The sequence below is a fragment of the Dryas octopetala genome, chromosome 2 (assembly GCF_963921425.1).
Source record: "Dryas octopetala chromosome 2, drDryOcto1.1, whole genome shotgun sequence".
In the NCBI taxonomy this organism is placed as follows: Eukaryota; Viridiplantae; Streptophyta; class Magnoliopsida; order Rosales; family Rosaceae; genus Dryas; species Dryas octopetala.
Window position 1 is genome coordinate 26,235,525 of NC_141367.1, and position 22,535 is coordinate 26,258,059.

Sequence of the window (22,535 nt, forward strand, 5' to 3'; positions counted from 1 at the left end):
CCAGGTGGCTGCAGCTCTCAACTTCTCTCTCACGTTCTCTCTTTTGTGTGGCTGCTGCTATCTTGATTAAAACCCTAATAGAACATATAGTTTTGGCAGCGAGCAATAGGCTGGAGTTGGTTTTGGGCAGAGAGTACAATTTGAAGCGGAAAACAACAATGCATGCATTCATTGATGGATCAAAGTGTTTGCCCCCCTTTTGGATTGAACACAGACAATTAATGTCCTTAATTTGAAAAACAATTAACTTAATTACTATATGTTTGATAATTGATGCATGGATCTGGTCCCCGGTCACCCATCTTAATCATCAAGTATTATTCGATAAAGAAATTAAATAAAATTTTCACGTGTTATTAAAACTGTTTTTCATTTCCTGGCCAAAAAAAAAATCTGTTTCTCATTTTTTAACTTTTTTGGTATCCATCTAATAATGGTGGCTGAGTCGGAGTGCGGTATAAACTTATCAGGAAACTGTGGGCAGAATGACCCAATCTTCCCAATGGTCCAACTTTGAGACCCACATGAAAACTTGATAAGCTAGACATAGATTAGTGGCTTCTTATTTGTCGTGTATATATATACGTATGCACTATATGTGTCTATATATATATATATATATGCATGTTTGTCAATATTTTCCGCTCCACTTTTCGCTATTGATCCATATGTACACATTGCTTTTCCTGATAATTTCTATGTGTATAAATGCATGAGAAATGAAAAGGTGGGTTCCATTGTCAAAGAAAAAAAGAGTTGTAGTTGTTTTATTTGCTTCTTTTTTATTTAGATATCTTTCACATTGACTCCACTAAAACTCCAAAAATTTAATTTCAAAATAATAAAAGGCATATGTTAGCAAAAAAGAGATAAAAGTTCGACAATATTGATCTTTTTTTCGATTCGATGGGTACATATATTAGCACCAAAAGTCGTAAGTATTTTTTTCTTTTTTGTGTTTTACACATTTCCATCCAAAACAAAAAGGAAGAATGATAACACCAAGACAGTGAATAGTTTGTGCATGCAAGAGCGGTAGCAGAATAACAACAGAGAGACAATTAAGTTGGAGAATTAATACTTTAGTCAGTGATCTCGAAATCTCAATGAGAGTGAGTCACAGGCTGGTCTGTTATCTCGTACTAATCCTAGGATATATGTACATGCATGCATGTGGCGCCCTATTTAGCAGCTAAAGTATATAAACATTTTTGAATGAGCAGGCTACCTCAGTTGAGAATCTCTCGCTAAAATATTATATAATTAAGTACAGCTGGAGCTTTAACTCGGCCATTAATTGTCCAAATGTCAACGCATCTGCCCCATGTCCAAGCCCTCGATATATATTGCATGAAATAGAATACTATATATAATAACAGCGACAACACATTATGCATATATACCAGATGGCGAACAATTTTTTCATTATTTTTTAGCAAAAAAAAAACAAGTGCAAAGTTACAAATGGGTATCTAATTAACAAGTTGGGAAAAGAAAAAAACAAACAAAAAATAGAATGGTTTCTTCCGGTTATATATTTCACATTGATCATGATTCATGAACAAACTTATTACAGGACATTTAAAAAATACAAATTATAAACTTTTGTACACATTACAACTTACACACAAAGCAAGAAGTTTAATTAAAGCCATAAACTTATTTTGATCACTACATTTACGTACCACATTACATATCACATTTTTAATAGAAATTGTACATTTTTTAAAAATTGATTTTATTTAATCTATAACGTGGTTTATAAATGTGATTCATATATTGACATGGCGAATATCTTACTAGTAAATCAAGCCGTTGACTCCGAATTCTTCGAATGCGGGGTGGATGAAAGTGAAACATACTTGAGAAACTCCTCGTCAGCTTCGAATTTCTCCATGTCTTCTTCCTTCAAGTTAATCCAGGCTTCAACTCCATCCCCCGCCGTGGTGTCAAAGAAACTAACCAAATTCTTGAAATTAAATCTCATCGACCCGACGTAAACGGGTTTTCCCCACCCGAAATCAGCGTCATAGATGGGGAACCTACACAGGCTCGTGAAGCTAAACGAATCTATCTCTCCACTCATAAACTGTTTGGTACGCTCTTTCAAGAAACTCAAGTAGCCGTCACCCTCCTGCAGCTTCTTTATGTACTCGCCGTCAACTTGCTTGATACCCTCCCTCACGTGGTTCACTATGCCGTGGAGCGACCCGGCTTTGGGATCGACGGGTAGGGGAGGCACGGATATAGCGGTTCGGGTCACGTTTCCGAAAGTGTTCTCCGCAAGTGGCGGGTCCATTCTCGTACGGAGGTTCACCGCGTGAGACACGGTGTATGTTGTGTCGGGGTGTTGTGTTGGGTTGGTGCATGCTGCGATGTAGCGGCTCCAGATGAAGGTCGATAAGGCCTCAACGCGCGTGGGACGCCTTGCGTGTTCGTTGGCAGTGTCAGTGCATTGCGCTCTGAGAGACGCAATCGCCGGGGCTTCAAACACAAACCTCTTGGTCGAAATGTTATGTTTCACGATCCCGCTACGTGGCTGATATAGCCCGGACAAGTCTTTCTGAGGGTAGTACTTGTCCGCGACAAAATCAGGCGCGAGCAGGAGATTTCCCTCGCTCTCGCCGCCACGAGTGATGGCGGCGAGGCTGTTGAGGAAGATGAAATACGACAGGGCGTCCGCAACCTTGTGAGACATGCCCAGGGCGATGCTCATGCCGCCGCAGGCGAAGGTGGTGACTTGGAGGCAAATGGGGAGTTCGTGGGCAGTGTCGAGTTCGAGGGGGAGGAACTTGTTGAAGTCGCTAGGGATAGGGTTTTGGATGACATCGGAAATTTGGGAAGTGGTTTTTGCTTCGACGTAGTAAGCACCTTCGTCGTTGCAGTCGACGTATTGTGTTCCACGGACCCTTCCGGCGAGTGGGTAGAACTTGGTTAAGGCCTGGGACAAGGCCTTCTTGATTCGGGTGCAACGTTCGGTGAGAATAGTATTGTGGTGATGGATAGGATCGTGGTCGGCTTCTTTAGGATAGAAGAGAACCATGGGCATGAAAATTGGTGGTTGGAGTTGGTCGAGGAGAGAGAGGTTGTGTTGCCGGAGGTGGTCAGGGGTTGGAGATGAGGGTTTGATGGTCTCCGTTGAGATCACTTCCACTTCAACCGTCATCTTCTTTTTTGTGAGCTTGCAAAGATTTAACAAAAATTAATGGTTTCAGAGTGTATCTGCTAAGTCTGAGACGTGACAAGTTGGCAAATATGCTGATGAGGGGGATATTGCCAACATAGTTATATATATAGATCGAGATTGGAAGCTCGTAACAAAGTCAAACATACCAATTCGATGGCTTGTAGTCTGTACAAAGATTAATTATTGCACGTATACTCCTGCAAAACAAGGTTTGACAGTTGTGTTTTAATAAAATAAAACAAAATACAAAAAATCTACCAGAAAAGAAGGTTAACTTGGAATCATTCTGATTTTGATTTTTGATGGCTGACAAGTGCCAATTCAACGCATCACTCACAGTGCAACCAACAAAAGAACTTTTGATAAGATGTACTTTTTCACAACTTTTACATTTTTAGAATAATTTATAATACAAACTTGTATGTTATACAATTCGTTTTTTGACTTTGAAACATTACAATTTTACCATTTTCTCTTAAGATATAGGGTTTTCTTTTTTTGACCAGGAGATATAAGTTGATAGTTAACGTTGGATGTGACTGTACATGATATAAGGTTATATTGTATAAAAAAACTCCAAGTTTGAATTTGAAAAGTCAGCTCCTCATTAACATACTGATCTTACAATATTACTACAACATACAGTACAAACTTTGACTGTTAATGTTAAATACCTAGCTACTTTAGTAATATAAAATCTCCAATTTTATCGGACTGTACGATATTGAAGTTGGATATAAAGCTGAATGAACTTATTTTTCAGAGTAAATAATTTATGCTCGATCACTCCAATTCAAGGGTCAAGACTTTCCAGAGTGCATAAAATATTTAGAGAAAAATCAATAAAAAATTATTAGAGACAAAAAAAAACACGTCACATTCAATAAGAATAATTTTATATAATACTCACGCGTTGGATTCTGTAGCTGATTACCCATTATTTAATGGGGATTGCGTGTACGTTAAAAGGGGTTCACACTCGTATATTCGTCGATTCCTCTTTTCTTTTTTCCTTGTCTTTTTTTTCTTTTTTACCTGCTAAGCTTCCTCACTTGGGGACTGCCAAATTTCACACCTGAGCTAGGATGGCAATATGCATCTCAATACCTCCACACTTGGGGACTACCAAATTCCACACCTGGGGATGCCAATATCCATGTTAATATTAGGAGTAATACTATTGTGAATATCTCAACGGATCATTTTATAAATCATTTCTTTAATAGAGATTAGACCCACTCATGTGAAATTCACATAAATAGATTTCATCTTCATTAAAAAGATAATTTACAAAATGATCAGTTAAGATAGTCCGAATAATTTTATTCAAATACTAGACTTATAAATTATAACCATTGAATGTTTATTTTAGCTATATGATAATTTGAATGTTCATCATTTTATTTTTTGTATTTTTTCATGGGTATTTGGATCTCTTAATCATGTATTAGATGGAGCCCAAGGCTGTAATTAATGAACACCACCATTAAATTTATCCACAAAAATTTGTTAACTAGATTGTGTTTTATTTATGATGAATGTTATCTATATTCTCCACGACTTTTTCTTTATTATATTCATTCAATAATGTATTATGATCAAAATCGTTTATTTTTTAAATAATTATTTAAAGATTATCTCTGCGATAGTTTAACTAAATCAGAATTCGTTTGATCATATAATCGTTACAAATAAACTAACAGTGAATCAAATTGTTACTAAAACCGTATGTTTATTTGATCACAGTTACATAACCAAACGATTTCCGATTTGGTTGATTTTTTGCAGAAATGATCTTCATAGTTAAATCTAAAAAATGAATATTTTTTATCAAGAATTTATATTGTAGAATGAAAATAATAAATAAAAATATTAGTAAAGAAAGTAGGTAGGATTCCCTTTTATTTATTTAAGGATGCTTAAAGAACAGTAGTTGATTTATCTCTTTAAAAAAAGAAAAAAAAAAAGTAGAATGAGATGGCATGGATTTGGACTTAGAGAGGTACCCAGTAGGCCAGTACCCACCAAACTCGGAAATAAGAAAATCCGGGCAAAAGTAGACTTTGGCAAGTGGACACGGGAATTAAACAACGGACTAAGTAATTTTATAAACAAAACAATGTAAGTGGTTGCGTGATCCGGAAAAGTAAACGGGCTTTAATTAGTTTGTACAATTCAAGTCATGGTTGACTCATTCAGGTTTTGCATCAACTAATCAATATAATCGAAATTTATGTTATTAATTGTAATAAAATAAGAAGCATTTCACAATATTTAATGTGGGTCATTAATACTTAGAAGAATAGGACTAAGTCGGTGGGTCAGCATTACGTAATTGGAAAATTATTTTCAAGGTTGGGTTTTTTTGCCGACCAACAAAAAATTACCAACTATCGACCTGATCAATTTGGGGTTTGTCTGTGAAATGTCGATTTTGGTTGTATAATTGAACTGCACCACCAAAATTGAAATCGGAAACAATTTAGATACTATTCCCTGGAAATATCAAAAATTTAATCTGATTTAAATACTATTCTCTCAAAATATCAAAAACTTAAATCGCACTGTTAAATAGCGTCAACCAAATCCAACTAAACCCAAAAAATTGGCAACCGACGGCCATTGATTCCCTTTTGTGCCATTCCTTCTCTGTTGGTTGGGTGGTCAATTTTGGCTGATCGGTTTGGTAACCGAACCGATTTCACCCTTGATTTTTTTGCTAGAAATTAGCAAACGAGTCAACATTCATACCAATACCAACCTTGTGAACCCGGTCATCTTTTAAGGCAATAGGCTAGCTAGGGTGCAAATTGAAGCACTCTTTTTACTTCAGACAAGATCCATTTATATCATACATTTTTTTTTTTGTCTGACCATTTATATCATATAAGAAGCATTAAAGCCGATCGAGGTGAATATTAAGTCGACTCATAATATGCCAAATATGTTGATCAACTTACAAAGCCAGAAAGCTTCAAACTGTACTTTCAAATCTTTTTTTTTTTGGTCAAAAAAAAAAAAAAAAAAAGAGATTTGAAATAGGTAGCTGTCTTATAGATAAAGATTGTCATGGCGGAGAAAATTAATTAATTCATCAGAATTATGACCAAATCAAACACTTGCCAAGTTGCCAATCTAATTGCTTTAAGATTCTTGGCTTTCTCTATTTGCTAATTGTTATTTATAATAATATTGTACGTAGACTTGAATAAATCAATGCTATTCAAACGATTTGCTTCTTGTCCAAGGATCAGAGCCCTGAGCTAATGATCACATCATCACAGAATAATAATTGTAAATTCTATTTTGTTTTAGGCAACAGGAAGTTTCATTAATCCAGCTAAGGAGAGGGTAAGAGAAAGTTTCAGACTGCAGCTGAGAACGTAATAGTATAATAGTATATTCCAATAAGCTAACTACAGATTTCTAACCTCCAAACAGAAAAGGTGGCAAAATTAATTTAGTTATATTCAAAGGAATTAAAATGCTGAGAGTCCTAACATTTTTTTTTTCCAACATTTGTTTATCACCTTATGTATCATTACTTTATTGGACATGGTACTCCATTTTTTTTTTTTAAGTTTTATTTTATAATTTTTAATGTTTAATGTATGAATGTCATTTCAGTTGAAAGAAAAAAGTTGGAATTCCTACCACAACTGATTGTTTAAAGCTCACAACCCACAAGGTTCAGCCACACTTGAAATCTCAATTCCAGTTATGGCAGTCCAAGTGAATAAGTGATAAGGGTAGGGTAATAGTGAGGATTATCACAAGTTCATGGTTTAATTATCTTTAGGCTATATACCACTTTTTCCCCTGACATTACAACGAAATTTTAATTATCCCCTCTAGTTTCAATTGTATTAATTTGTCACCTAATAGTACACATCGTGGTTCGAGGCTGGGTAGGGGTAAGGAGGTGGGCGGGGTTGGGTTGGGTTGGGTTGGGTATGGGTGGGGTGGGGCTGGGGCTGGGGCTGGGGCTGAGGGGTGGGCTGGGGCTGGGGCTGGGGCTGGGGCTGAGGGGAGGGGTGGCTACGGGAGAGAAGGGTTGGGTGGGGGTGGGTAGGTGTGGCCAGATCTGGGTTGGGAGGGAGGGAGGGGTTTTTTATTTAATTTATTTAATTTTGGTTTTTTTAAATATTAGAATTTTTTTATTATTTGTTTGTACACGTGGCAACTCTTATATGGTCTAATTGGCGAAATGACTAATATACCCTGCCACGTTATCAAAATTGACGGAAGTTATGATGAAATTAAGCCGAAAGGGCACATTGGAACATCATGTGTACTATTAGGTGACAAATTGATACAATTGAAACAAGAGGAGGTGAATTGAGATTTCATTGCAATGTCTGGAGGCAAAAGTGGTATATAGCCTTATCTTTAATATAATAAAAATATAATAGTAAGTACCCATTAGCTGCCACGTTATGATCATCTATTGTTGTAAAAATATATATATATATAAGTCGTAAGATAAATTTGAAAAATTAACTCAGATTTAAGTCAATTAAAGATTTTTAACTTTTTTTAAAAAGAGTAGCACTCAAGCTTTCCTCAAGAAGTGCTCAAACACCCTTCGAGCACTATTTGATAGGGGTTCAAGCACTACTTGAGAGGGGTTCGAGTATTTCTTAAGGGGAGTTTGAGTACTATTCAATGGTCAAAATACAAAAAAAAATTAAAAACATTAAAAAACCTCTTTAATAATAATAAAAAAAAAAAAGTTAACTTTCCAAATTTCTAAGGGTCAGTTTAGTATTATTGTGAGAAAAAACAGCTGTGAAATAAAGTGAGTTGTAAAGTAAAGCAGTTGAGTGTTTGGTAAACTATGTTTTCAAAAGTGTTGTGAGTGCAAAAAACAGTATCAAAGTATTTGGTAAATATTAATATAAAAATGATGTGACTGTGTATAATTAGTAAAATAGACATGATGCTGAAAGTGCATTTCACTTATTTGTTTGGTAAAAATAAAATGTTTTTTTTACTTGTTTTTGAAATTTTTGACTACAAATTTTTATTAGCATTAATTTTTCTAAAAACAACATTATTAAATAAGAATGCCTATTATTTTTTTAAGTATATTATAATTTTAATCGTATAAATAAAATATCATAATTAATTATCACAATATAAAATATAACTAACAATGAACATATTTTTAATTTAAAATAAACAAATAAAAATTATAGAAATCAATGAAGGTATTATGGGTAAAATAAAATATTCATTATTATTGTGAGTCACTGCAGCTTTCAAAAGCAACTAGAAACCTACTTTCTGTTTTTGCTGTGGGGAGTTGAGAATTGTGGGGAAAAACAATTTTTTATTTTTTTACCAAACACCAAAACTGCTGTAGGTGATTGAGAATTATCATCCACAGCAAATTTTGGGTCTTCCACCGCAATCCCAAACGGGGCCTAAGTCATAGTGCAACCCAATCACCCACCCTAAGGCCCAGCCGGCCGGCCCCAAACCACCACCCCACTTCATGATCTAGGCCAGCTCACCAAGATTTTGTAGCATGGCTCCGCGGCTCATGGCGGTCCCTTTAGCATTCTCGGGAGAGACTAGAGAGGCATCATAGGCTCAAGCTACATGCATGAGTTTGCTTTTGCTTGAATGCCATCAGCCCAACAACTCTGGCCCATTGTTAGAACATGGACCTCATAAATCTTGTTCTCAAATGGTAGCCCACCATTTACCTTCAAAGGGCCTTCCTCACAAAGCACATATTGGGCTTCCTATATTGTCTTTGATTGACGAGGGACTACTTAATTTTTGGTCCATTAATGATAAGTAACATATCACTAATTTGATAATTCAGAAGGAAAACTGCTTGTTATTACATTCTAAGACCAAAAAAAAAAACAAGAAAGCCGAGTGTTTGACAGATAGTTCGGATCACACCCGACCCAATAGCTGTAGTTAAGTTGGGTGTGCAGTTACAAGTTACAACATTGCAGCCACACCCTGTATCCTTCATAAGAAAATATTAACTTTAAAAAATCTTAAACTCACTCTAAAAAATATATTTAAACACACTATTAAAAATCTTAATCAACCACACAAAATATTAAGATCCAAGTAGAAGACAAAGAAAAAAAAATGTCATTATTAGGGAAGTTAGTTATCCTTATTTCTTGAATAACAAATGAAATTTATATCTTTTCAAGTAATTTAAAGAGTGGCCTTTATAAATCTTGTAATCTATTACGCCAAGCCCATTCTTTCAAAGTCCAATGGTGACAAGTCACATTTCGAACATTTTTTTGGGTCATAAGTCACATTTCGAACATAATTTTTGGTCATAAGTCACATTTATTACATAAACAACAGGAGAATTTAAAGACTCCCTTTGGGCCTTGGCCCCCATCTTACCAAAGCAAAAAGAAAAAAAAGCGTTTGAAGACGCTACCGTAAGCAACGTTTTCAAAAAAGGTATATCGACTTCTCCTTTGCTTCTACTGATTGTACCTTAAATTCAAAGCACAAAATGTACTAAAGTACAACAGCAAAAAGCAGCAGCTGGATGAAATTGAAAGGATGGCGCTTAAACTCGAAGCTTCTACGCTGACCAGCAACCAATTCCAACACGTCTCTGCTGAGTCCAACAAATTGAATTGAAGCACTCTTCAATGGCGTCTACTCCCTTAACTTAATACCCAAAACCCTCTATCTCCTCACCTGATCTTTGTTTTTCTCTCTGTGTACAAATAATGCCAAGCCTAAATTTGAAGCTCTACAGCTTGTTCTTCAAGTACCACCTGAGACACCAATTACAGTCCCTAACCCAATCCCACCTCCACAACACCAACAGCCCATTCGGAATCACTTCCAGACCCGAAGAGCCCGCCGTTCCCGCCAACCCGACTTTCCAAAACGGCGTCGCAACCAAAGACATCCACATCGACCCCTCTTCCTCTCTCTCCCTCCGCATCTTCCTCCCAGACTCCATCCTCACCCCCAAAAACCCAAAACCTCCGCCACTTGGCGCCACCCAATTGGACGATGTTGATGATGGGGTCGTTTACAGGGGATACTCTCCTCCTCCGCCAATGGGAAAGCACCACCGCCACCGGAAGCTGCCAATAATGCTACAGTTTCACGGTGGCGGGTTTGTGAATGGGAGCAACGACACGTCGTCCAACGACGCCTTCTGCAGAAGGATAGCGAAGCTGTGCGACGTGATCGTGGTGGCGGTCGGGTACAGGCTAGCGCCGGAGAGTCCGTACCCGGCGGCGTTTGACGACGGGCTTATGGGCTTGAACTGGTTGGTGAAGCAGGCCAACTTGGCATCGCTTCGCAATGGCCAGAATAAATTGTTTGATAGCTTTGGTTCGTCAATGGTTGAGCCTTGGTTGGCTGCTCATGGAGACCCTTCTAGGTACTTGCTTGTTTCATCCCCTTGCAATCTTTAAAATTGCTTTTCAATTTTTGTTTCTGTTTGTTTTTTCAAATTACGTTTTCGGTCCCTATAGACTTGGTTAGGAAACTACAGGAGCAAAATTATTACAACTGACCCTAAATGGAACTTGGCGTTGGCACAAACTACACAGATTGAAAAGTAATTTGGCCTGTAAACTAACCCAATTATGAATGTTAGCAATGTATAATGTCATGAATAAGACCCAATAAAGATGAAAGAGGCACTTTTGAATAATGGTTGTTCATTAGCCTTTTACTTGCATTGTTCTCTCTTACTATACATAAAGCTTTTAATTTTGTGTTGTCTTTATATGATTGGAATTAATGATCATTGACATGGTCCTTGTTATCAGAACAGGTGTGTACTCCTTGGGGTGAGCTGTGGTGCTAACCTAGCAGATTACGTAGCTCGAAAAGCTGTGGAGGCAGGGAAGCTCTTGAATCCTGTAAAGGTAGTTGCACAAGTTCTGATGTACCCTTTCTTCATTGGAAGCATTCCTACACAGTCTGAGATTAAGTTGGCAAATTCCTACTTTTATGACAAGGCTACATGTATGCTGGCATGGAAGCTATTTCTACCCGGGAAAGAGTTCGATTTGAACCACCCTGCTGGCAACCCTCTTATTCCTGGGAGAGGGCCACCCTTAAAGAGCATGCCTCCCACACTAATAGTTGTTGCAGAGCACGATTGGATGCGTGACCGGGGCATTGCTTACTCGAAAGCATTGCGGAAGGCGAATGTGGATGCACCTCTCCTTGATTACAAGGATACTGTGCACGAGTTTGCTACTCTTGATGTGCTCCTCCAGACACCTAAGGCCCTGGCTTGTGCAGATGATATCACTATATGGGTCAAGAAGTATATATCACTCAGAGGCCATGAGTTTTCTTATTGATTAGTTCAGAGGAGAAAAAAAGAATTGGGAAGCCTAAGGAAGCACATTTTAGCAGCTTCAGAACAACATCTTGGTATACAGCATCATGTCACTCCCATTTGCTGGGATGTCTGTAGAGGTTTTACACTACTCTCTGCTCAACTTTAGTTTTTGTCTGATTATTGTATAGTTAATGTTCATTAGCTCAATTTTGAGATGTACTAATACAGTCATGCTTGGCATTGAATTTATTCAAATTCATTTATTTTCATTCTCTGTATCTTCATTTGAGCTGTGTATTTGAATGCAATGACTTATATGCATATGCGATCACCTTCAATCACATTTCTGTATCATCACTACAAATTTATTTTGTTTTTTGTTCTCTTGGAATTATTCACATCACCACCATAGATATATAAAAAAACAAAGAAAAACCTTGTCTCAAATTGAGTTTGTTTGCTCACACCATTAAACATCAATAAATCATAGCGTACTACTTGAATAATACCACCACAATCTCTAAGATTTACGCACTGCACATGCTACAGGCATACAAATTCAACAGTTGAAGGCACCTTTTCTTTAAGGCGTTGCATAGCATGGTCTCTTGCTTCCACTTCCTCTTTGACTTCTTCAATCCCCTATGCAAACGCCAGTTACAATCTTTAAACCAGTTAGATATCTGGGAAATTTAAAAAACAAAAAACAAAAAGGTGCAATTTTATAATAGTTTGATACCTGTAAATTGATGGGTACAACCTTACAAGTTAGATATGAGAAGCAAACAAGATGCGATCTTTAAATCAGTTAAGAAACAGAAGATGCAACTTTCAAACTAATTAGATATTGGGGATGTTTAAAAGCTGTTCTGTACTAGTTTGATATCTGGAAATTGATGCAAATTTTGAACAATATGTGCGAAACACAAAAAGATGCAACTTTCAAACCAATTAGATATCCAGGAAGTTGAAAAGGTGCAAAAAGGTCACACAAAAAAAGTTGCAGACTTTGAATTCTCGACTGCAAAAACCAGTGAATTTACCTTGTCTTGGAAAAATTGAGAGGTTGAGCTAACTAAATTGATCTGGTATTGCATTTTCCCTCTTACGAATTTGTTATAGATCTCACGGCAGCATGAAGTTTAGGGTCACAACTATGACCTAACTTGTGGGGTAAGGTAAGTGATCATACAGAGTAATGCGGAACTAATCAAGAAATTAATAGTGAAAACACAACGCAACCTCCTTTCTCTATACATAAACCTTTGTTAGCATACCATGAACTATCGTTTATACAACTTTTATTTATTTATAGAGCAAAATACCTTTTTTCCTTCTTCTTCTTTCCCAAAGAAGGTCCGAAGTAAGTTTTCCATGAAGAATATTCTAGAATTAGAACTTTCCAATTTCCATGAGCGAAAGCTGGCCAGATAGGAAAATATCTCAAAATCTAAAATTCATATAAATGAGAACAGATTCATTCAAGTTTTCTTACCTTATTTTGTATAAAACATGAAAGATTCATTCAGAAATACTTATTTGTCTACTATATGATCTGCTGTCGAACTACTCCTTCATTTGGCTCTTTTAAATTCAATATATTAAGTTCCCATGCATGAGTAGCAGTTTACCCAAAAGGTTATAATAAAGTTTGCATACAAAACTTGACTGAGTTAACAAAGATTTGCCATGAACAAACATGAATTAGAAGGTTCGTTGGTTGATCAAACTTGAGTTGGAGAGGAGGGTTTGATGCTTTCTTTAGCAAATAAAAAAGGTTTTTGAAGTGGGGGGTTTGTTATTGCACCTTTTCATGCAATAACAAACCTCCATCTGAAACTGAACACTAAAAGGCATTATAGATAGACTCATATTATATACAAATTAACCAAGCAGATTATTTTCTATGTCCTCAAGATCTGGAACTTAACACTATTTCTGCTCCTCAAATTTAGCACTTCCTCATGCTCCTGGAAGATCTCCTCAAGAATTCTGCCACCAACTTTGAAAATGCAGAGGGAGCTATCCTTCATTAGCCGAGCAGGAGAATCATACTCCATAATCTCGCCTGTATTGTATTTGTATGGATCAAAGTGTTAGTAAAAACCATATCAGAAAAGGATGTTGCATCATGTTTAAAGCCAATTCATCTTTTTTTTTTTTTTTTTTTTTTTTTCAAGAAAACCCTTTCCTAGAAGCAAATGCTATGTTTGTTTAAGGGTTATAACTTTCTTGTTATTATATGCACTACCTTGATCGAGAACAAGAACCAAGTCATTGTCAATCACAGTAGTAATTCGGTGTGCTACTGTGATAACGGTGCAGTCACTCGTCTCTTCCCTTATCGTTTCCTGAATAAGCATTTCTGTTGCTGTATCAATTGAAGATGTTGCCTCATCCAGCAAAAAAATTCTCCTCTTCTTTAGAAGCACTCCGGCCAGACAAACAAGCTGCCTCTGTCCAACACTCCAGTTTTCTCCATCTTCAGCAACTGTATTAGTATTATAATCCAGATATTCTAAATGAATTATACCACACTTTTAAATGAATGGGACAAACAGAAAACAATATGTAATAAAAATTATTGAACTGCATTGATTGTATGATTACGTAGTTTTTAATTTTATTTTTTATACATATATACCAGGGGCATCCAAGAGCCTTTGGTCTTGCCTCACTATGTTCCCCAGTCGACATTTATTCAAGACCTGAGTTAGTTAACCACCATATACATAGGTCATATAAGTAAACTTGTTTAACCACCATATCATATTTATGAGTTCTAAGATATTTCCGGATCAGAATATTGTTGCAGAGGGTCCAGATTAGTCCTCATGGTTCCATGGAATAGTGAAGGGTCTTGTGGGATGATAGCCAACCTTGACCTTAAGTCCTGCAGGCCAATGTTTGTAATATTAATTCCATCAATTATAATTTTCCCTCCTGATGGTTCAACTACTCTAAACAGTGCTTGAATCAAAGTGGACTTGCCACTTCCTGTCCTTCCCACAACTCTGATTTTCTTCTTTCCAGGGAAGGTTCAGGTGATCCCTTTAAGAACCATCGGGAGAAAAAAAGAATTGGGAAGCCTAAGGAAGCACATTTTAGCAGCTTCGATCAGAACAACATCTTGGTATACAGCATTATGTCACTCCCATTTGTTGGGATGTCTGTAGAGGTTTTACACTACTCTCTGCTCAACTACAGTTTTTGTCTGATTATTGTATAGTTAATGATCGTTAGCTCAATTTTGAGATGTACTATACAGTCATGCTTGGCATTGAATTTATCAAATTAATTATTTTTTCATTCTCTGTATCTTCATTTGAGCTGTGTATTTGAATGCAATGACTTATATGCATATGCAAACACCTTCAATCACATTTCTGTATCATCACTACAAATTTATTTTGTTTTTGTTCTCTTGGAATTATTCACATCACCACCTATTTAGTTCCAGGGTTGTATAAGTAAATTGCTTTGTCCAATGGTATATCCTGTACAGGTTGCCTTGTACACTATGCGCATGCCTCTGCATCTCTATGCTTATATACCCTCAATAAACTAATATTCTTCCATAACGACAGCACCTAAACTGGTCGGCAGAAACAAATTAGTGGTTCTTTTACTTGGTCAATATCAGATATCAGGTTCAGAAGTGAATTCCTAAAGAAAATTCAGGTGCAGAGACAAGCTATTTTGTCAAGTATGTGTGTGTGTAAGATGAGCTGATCATTATCTATATATTCCAGGCCATTTGTGTTAATTTAAGCCACGTAAGGACCTAGTCGACCTGGTAAAAGGAAGGCCTAATGGAAATATAGAATAAAGGAAATAACCGCAAGAAGCATGCAAACAATTCTGTATCTGGGAAAATAATAGTCGCATATGGATAAACTGCCTAAACTATGGACATAGACAGGATATAAAACTCCAAAAATTTTGGGATTCCTTGAAAACGATGGCAATGCTTGTTCCCGGATTAGTGATTGCTCTATGCATACACATCTCATGCCTGCTGGAAGTAAGACCACTTTTTTAAGCCCTAATATTTTACTCACTTTCTGTAGGCTCATTTTAAATACTTCCACGTACAGCATTGTAATCGTCATCAACCCAACAAGGAAGCTTCATGCTACATATGATATATATGCATATATGCATGCCCTGTGGAGGAGACAATCATTGAAATTAATTGCAAAAGCTTCCCAATACATTAGAGAGCTACATGATGGCATCTGGTCTGTATGTGCAACCTGAAGTCTTTGGTGATATTACATCTAATGAGGTGATTGCTCTTGATCTCAATCTGTCATCCATGTCATGCCTTCCCTTCCCTTCTCTTTCCACTTTGGAGAACAATTCTGCTACCTGGGTGATTCCGTTCATGGACAAAACAAGAAGTCATAAGAGGCTAAAGCATGAACATGGTGCTAATGAATCCATTGTTGGTACTAATTATAGTCTTTACAGTCTCAGTAGCAGCATGTGTACTGGTGGCTTGGATAGCTTGCCAAGAATCCAATTCCGGGATCACATATCAGCTTACACTCAGAGATACTTGGCAGTAGAGGCCATGGAGGAAGCCGCGGAAGCCTTGATGGGAGGCAAGGAAGACGAATATTCCAAGCAAAGAGGAGGAAGTGGAGATGAAATGAAACTAGTTCAACAACTCATTGCTTGTGCTGAGGCTGTGGCTTGCCGAGACAAAGCTCATGCTTCAGCATTACTGTATGAGCTTAGAGCTAATGCTCAGGTCTTTGGGACATCCTTCCAGCGAGTAGCTTCGTGCTTCGTCCAAGGTTTCTCTAACCGCCTTGCTCTGGTTCAACCACTTGGGGCAGTGGGAGTTACAACCAAGACCATGGCAGTTTCATTAGAGAAGGATTAGGCTTTAAGCCTTGTTTATGAGATTTGCCCACAAATCCAATTTGGTCATTTCAGGGAGAGAGCTCTGTTCATGTCATAGACTTGGGGATGACCCTAGGCCTTCCACATGGGTGCCAATGGCGCCACTTAATAGACAGTCTAGCCGACCGCCCAGGACAACCACTGCATCGCCTTCGAATAACTGGTGTTGGTAACTCTGCCGAACGCCTTCAAGCAATTGGCAATGACTTAAAGCTACATGCTCAAAGCATGAACCTGAATTTTGAATTTGTAGCAGTAGAAAGCAACTTGGAAAATTTAAAGCCCGAGTATTTCAATCTGCTTGATGGGGAGGTTCTAGTTATCAATAGCATACTGCAGCTGCATTGTCTGGTGAAAGAGAGTCGAGGAGCACTGAACTCGGTTTTACAAACACTGCATGAGTTGTCACCAAAGCTTCTGGTTTTGGTTGAGCAGGACTCAAGCCACAATGGGCCTTTCTTTCTTGGGAGGTTCATGGAGGCATTGCATAACTACTCAGCCATCTTTGACTCCCTAGATGCAATGCTGCCCAAGTATGACACAAGGAGAGCCAAAATGGAGCAGTTTTACTTTGGGGAGGAGATTAAGAACATTGTGAGCTGTGAGGGACCAGCCAGAGTGGAGAGGCATGAGAGGGTTGATCAATGGCGGAGGAGGATGAGGCATGCCGGGTTCCAACCAGCACCTCTGAAGATCATAACGCAGGCCATCACATGGGTGGAATTGAATGCTTGTGAGGGTTACACAATTGTAGATGACAAGGGATGCTTGGTTCTTGGGTGGAAGTCTAAGCCCATCGTTGCAGCTTCTTGCTGGAAATGTTCTTGAATTTCATCAAAACCAGTCTAACATTTGTGACTTGGTGTCCCATAACATATCAGAAAACCTTTGTGGAACTAATCTTGTTGGTGAACAGTTTAAATAAATTAACATAAATACTTATGTGTAGGGTCACCATTTCTGTTGTTTTCAGATTTATTTCAAGTTCGTCTAATAGGGTATTACTAGCCAATCTTAATCTTATAACATATTTTGTTTCAAGTTCGTATGATAGGTATTAATTGTATTTTTTTTTTAATCAAACATTCAAGATTATGATCTCATTATCTCTAATCCAAAATTCACTCCAATCATATAGTAGTAAATGTAAATGGGTCTCTTTTAGGCATTTTGTCGAACATCTATACACAACGCACCATCGTGGCGAAATAGATGGCCACGATTACATCGCCATGGCAGCTTCATAGCTGGGCCCAGGTAGTTCCAATCCCATGCATTGTGGGCTGCCACGTGTATGGCGGGCAAGCAACTGTCTGCCCAGAACGTGTGGATAAGACTTAAAAGGAGTCCCTCGGACATTCCCAACAACGAGTTCTTTCTCTGTTCTTGCCCAACCACAGCAACCAAGCAAACACAGTGGAAAAAAAAAAAAACGAAGATTCTGCAATATCGAAGTGAAAATGGAAGTGGGTATGTCTATAAACGCAGTGGTCCGGCTTCCATTGTCGAGTTCGAGGACCCATGAAGATGGGTTGGTCAGGCACTCCCTAGTGTCCACGAAGACGACCCAGAAGGCTAAGCCAAGGCAGGGCCACATACTGGTGGTTGAAGCAAAGGGCAAAAAGGGAATGATGGCTCGCCAATTTCAGAGGCCTCCTCCTCCTCCCATGCCCAAGATTGAAGACGATGGCAACCCACGTTTTGTCATCTTCATGAGAATGGCCAATGTTTGTTCTCTCTCTCTCTCTCTCTCTCTCTCTCTCTCTCTCTCTCTCTCTCTCTCTCTCCTTTTGGTTTTATTTTAATTTTCTAAGACTCGAAGTTAATTGCTTTTATGTTTCAATGTGAGCATTTCTCAACCTTCCATTTTTTTTGGGATTTTGTTTGCCTGGATAAAGTTTGAAGTGTATGACATACTCAATTTAAACACTACACAGGTTTACCTATGGTACCCACTTAGTGTTATATCAGGTGGAACCACAGCCAAAATCATGCTTGCAGCAAAAGATAATTTTCTGGGGAAATATATATACAAAGATACACTTGCTAGAAATCTTGCAGCAGTTATTTACCGAGTAAGTTTTGTTTACTTAATGGTAATCTAGATTTCTACATTCTAGTTATTTTGTCATTAAATTATGCTTAGTTGTGTTCCATTTAATACTTGCTAAATCTCATCATAACTTCCAGTATTCTTTGGTTTCCTGTATGCATACAAAATGACTCATTAAACAATCTAAAGTAGAGCTCTTTTAACAATGTCCATTCTTGTAGAGACTTTATTAAACAAGCTGATCCTGAGCCTAAGCAATGCCCCTTTTTTTTTATTTTATGGGAATGACTTGCTAAAATCTTTTAATGGTCTGTGTTATCATCCATTGAAACGACGGATCCATGTCTGTACACGCTCACACTGCTATGTTATCTATCTTGAGAATCCCTGTTGCAAAAATTGTCTTTGTTAAAACCTTTCCAGCCATTGTTGATCAATCATGATTCAGGGGATATATTCTGTTTTCGTTAACCAAACTTGTGATTCCTGTGATCTTTAAGCATTTTTCATATAGCGATTCCACCTTCTCATTTACATAATCACTTGTTTTTTTGTTCTTAATTTAAACAGGATGAGAAGGAAATAAAGAAGACAGCATTTAAGCAGCATCGAGTATTGCGGACAGCTACTGAGTTTAGATATGGCTACAAAATTGTTGTAATGTTCTTATATCCTCTACACTACATGAAAGTTCATTAATTTCCAATTTTATCCCTTTCCCACCATTAAAGATGGATGAAATAACTCGTATCACGAAGCTCAATTCTGCTAGTTCTGTGTCTAAGTCTCTTATGTGCCAAACGTGTAGGAAAATGGTAATATGAGAGCAGCACTTTCTACCTCAGATGTAATTGAGGTAATTATTTGATATTTTTGGTTGTGCATTGTCTTTATCATGAAATTATGAGGTCTTAGATATTAGGTGGGGGTCTTCATTTATTCTAAATTAGAAGCTATTTATGCTGATAGTTATAGCTAAGTTCTTTTTTTTTTCCTGTTCTGATCAGATCATTCGATTATTTTTTGCTTTAATATCTTTATAATTCTGAAACAATGTCCAGCTTCCAACACAAGACCAGCTCAAAACCACTTTTGATAAAGTGAAAGATTTTTTTGGGGACGCAAAGGAATCGTTTGGCAAGCTGACAGCAATAAACTCATCCGAGTCTGAGGAATTAGAAGAAACATCCAAAAAACAGGAAAAGTGAGTTATATGTACACCATACTCTTGATAAGTTCTGTTTTCTCAATTGTAGTTATAGAAGGGCTTCCTTGTTGTTCTCTCTTCTCTGTTGTCAGGCAATACTCAAAACTAAGACCTGCCCATATTGATCTCCTTCCTGTTACGTCATTTGCCTGTATCTTGATTATAAATTACTTAACATGGCTAAAATGATTATTGGGTTCATTTACCAGGGTCAAAGGCTGAAGGGTGGAGAAGCCATTTGCTTGATATGTTGCAGTGAACCATAGGTTCTGCGTGATAGAGAAGCTTAATCTGCTGCATACAACATTTCACGAAAGGTGGTTTAGGATTCTACACGGTTTTGTTTATACATCTCTGTCCATTAAACAGAATATTATGTTTTTTCCTAGTAACATCAATACAAATTTAGCATGTTCCAGTAGAAGTTAATTATAGATCTATGCCAGGCATGCTTGGGACTAAGGAACTCATTAGTGCTACGAATCAATTCCCTTGAATTTGTAGTCCTTACTGACTGTTGGGACAAGAACAAGAGCAGACTTCTTTCTTGTGGCAAGCCCAAAAATCTCATCAAGGTCCACATCATCTGGTCCAACTCCCTGAGGCAATGCCCAATCAAAATGATACAGGAGCCTAGCTAATGCAATCTCCACTGTTGCTAAGCCAAAGGCATAACCCGGGCAGCCTCTTCTTCCTCCCCCAAATGGCAGAAACCTGAAATCTTGATCCTTGACATCAATGTTACCATCCTCAAACCTATCAGGCCTATACTCCAGGGGATTCTCCCATGATTGCGGGTCTCTTCCTATGGCATAGGCATTGATCAGAACCCGAGTTTTTTCGGGTACCTCGTAGCCATCTAGAATGCACTTCTCCATTGATTCTCGAGGAACTAGAAGAGGGACCGGTGGGTGCAATCGCATTGTCTCTTTTATCACATCTTTTAAGTAGTGGATGTTTTGGAGGTGACTGGCATCAACTGTGCCAGTGCTGGATGCAATTTTTCGAACTTCTTCTTGTGCTTGCTCCATCACTTTTGGGTGCCTGACCAGCTCTGTCATTGTCCACTCTAGAGTGGCTGATGTTGTGTCCGTTCCAGCTACAAACATGTCCTGTTAACATCACACAAAAAACAGGAAATTATTCAAATTAAAACGTACGCAGCAACTTTCGAAGGGAACTGACAACTCCCCACCGCTGCTGACCCTAGCAAACAAGCTGGTCACGTTAATTTAGATAAAGATGGATATGGTCCTTTGCTTTTATAACATCGTACACAATTTTTGGACTTCACTTGGACCACTTGGTAGTTGAGAGTTAGGAGTTTGGACTTGCAAGTAGCAACGCAATTAATGGCTCGATCTTTTTTATATTAATCCACGTACGTACTACGTCATTTTAAAATTTTTATATAATTATGATTCTAAATTTCTAATATAGAATAATACTAAATCCTAATCTCAAAATAGTAAAATACCTAATCTTTAATTAAATCTCAAAACAAGATTAATACACACAAGCATGCAGTTATGCATAGAAGTAATTAAGAAAGAGAGGAAGATCGAAGAGATACAATACCAGTACAAGAGCCTTAAGATTATCATCTGTAATGGGCACTTCTAAGTCATCTCTTTGTTGCACCCGAAGCAGAACATCCACAAAATCTTCTCTACTACCCTCTGTTTCCCTCTTGTTGTTCAAATGCTCATTTATTATTTCATCACAAACACCTCTCAAACCCTCCAAGTTGTTCCTCAACCTCCTCCTAAACCCACTCACCCAGTTGACCCACCCCCACTCGGGGAAAAAATCCCCTACACAAAACCCAGCAAGCAGCGCCTGCGTTTCCGTCAAAAGCTCCACCAAACCATCCCCTGACGACTCTGACGACTCATCACTCTCCTCCACTATAAACCTCTTCCCCAACGCCACTCTGCACAGCACGTTATTCGCCAACGTAAACAGCCCCTTGCTCATGTCGAGTTCACACCCGGACCGAGTCGCCACCTGACTCAGCAACCCGTTCACCTCCTCCTCTCGGACGAGATGGAAAGAGTTGACCCGTTTCGAGCTCAGAAACTCGGTGACGCACACTTTTCTGGCTTGGCGCCAGTAGGGTCCATAGGGGGAGAACGTGACGTCAGAGCAGCCGAACGAGAGCCACTGAGCCGCCACCAGCTGCGGGCGGCTCGCGAAGACGTGATCGTGGGTTTTGAGGACTTGGCGGGCCAGGTGAGCCGAGGAGATGATGATGGTCGGAACTCGGCCAAGTCGGAGGTAGATGATCGGGCCTAGTTGGTGGGCCAGCTGGGTGAAGGTGTGGTGCGGCATGTCTGTCTTGAGGAGGTGGTGGAGGTGGCCTATTATGGGAAGGCTCCGTGGCGACGGTGCTGTACGGACGGAGGACTGTGACTGTGATCGGAGATTTTTCCCTTTCTGTAAGCCCAAGCCCACGATGATCAAGATGAAGGTCGAGAATAATAGGAGCGAGAGGATGAGAGACGCAGGGGCAAAATGGTCCATTTCCATTTTTTCTTACCTTTATCAACGTATCAATGATGTCCGGCTCTAATGGCATTTTATATAGAAGACGCATCTACGCACGTAAACTGGTAATAATTAATTGAAGGGTAGTACTTGGGTCACCGGTACCACATGTCACTCCCGCCCTAAAAAAAAATTAACTTAATTAAAAATCAATCATTTGATTATATAACTGTTATCAAATAAATGTGTAGTTGGAGACTTAAATATGAGAAATTCTAAGCATATGACATTGACATTAAAACCCAATTTGAGGCCTTGAGCGTATAAACAGAAAGAAAAAGGTTAAATTTTGTTGCGAGGAATTGATAATACATGTTAA

General features: G+C 38.2%; 4 protein-coding genes and 2 pseudogenes across 5 annotated transcripts; 3 read left to right on the forward strand and 3 right to left on the reverse strand.

The window, feature by feature from the left end:
* Positions 1-1,537: 1,537 nt before the first annotated feature.
* On the reverse strand, positions 1,538-3,240 carry LOC147294821 (stemmadenine O-acetyltransferase-like). The gene has a single exon (XM_086233524.1). It carries the CDS (start codon positions 3,164-3,166, stop codon positions 1,808-1,810), a length of 1,359 nt encoding a protein of 452 aa, XP_086089650.1. The 5' UTR covers positions 3,167-3,240; the 3' UTR covers positions 1,538-1,807.
* Positions 3,241-9,800: 6,560 nt separating this feature from the next.
* On the forward strand, positions 9,801-11,767 carry LOC147294822 (putative carboxylesterase 11). Its single transcript, XM_086232906.1, has 2 exons — positions 9,801-10,580; positions 10,980-11,767. The coding sequence occupies exons 1-2, from the start codon at positions 9,913-9,915 to the stop codon at positions 11,515-11,517; spliced, it is 1,206 nt and encodes a 401-aa protein (XP_086089032.1). The 5' UTR covers positions 9,801-9,912; the 3' UTR covers positions 11,518-11,767.
* A 274-nt stretch (positions 11,768-12,041) lies between these two features.
* LOC147294823 (ABC transporter C family member 6-like) lies at positions 12,042-14,601 on the reverse strand (annotated as a pseudogene).
* Positions 14,602-15,729: 1,128 nt separating this feature from the next.
* On the forward strand, positions 15,730-17,237 carry LOC147294824 (GRAS family protein RAD1 pseudogene; annotated as a pseudogene).
* Positions 17,238-17,786: 549 nt separating this feature from the next.
* On the forward strand, positions 17,787-20,103 carry LOC147294825 (multidrug resistance protein). Of its 2 annotated transcripts, XM_086231812.1 has the most exons (6): positions 17,787-18,136; positions 18,347-18,484; positions 19,033-19,119; positions 19,271-19,318; positions 19,524-19,666; positions 19,879-20,103. In XM_086231812.1, exons 1-6 carry the CDS (start codon positions 17,870-17,872, stop codon positions 19,889-19,891), a joined length of 696 nt encoding a protein of 231 aa, XP_086087938.1. In that variant the 5' UTR covers positions 17,787-17,869; the 3' UTR covers positions 19,892-20,103. The 2 variants fall into 2 exon arrangements, with proteins under 2 accessions (XP_086087938.1, XP_086087939.1); XM_086231813.1 differs by lacking the exon at positions 19,879-20,103 and having other exon boundaries at positions 19,524-19,670.
* Positions 20,104-20,139: 36 nt separating this feature from the next.
* LOC147294826 (tryptamine 5-hydroxylase-like) lies at positions 20,140-22,197 on the reverse strand. Its single transcript, XM_086231811.1, has 2 exons — positions 21,248-22,197; positions 20,140-20,781 (listed from the first exon to the last, which is right to left on the reverse strand). Exons 1-2 carry the CDS (start codon positions 22,190-22,192, stop codon positions 20,146-20,148), a joined length of 1,581 nt encoding a protein of 526 aa, XP_086087937.1. The 5' UTR covers positions 22,193-22,197; the 3' UTR covers positions 20,140-20,145.
* Positions 22,198-22,535: the final 338 nt, after the last annotated feature.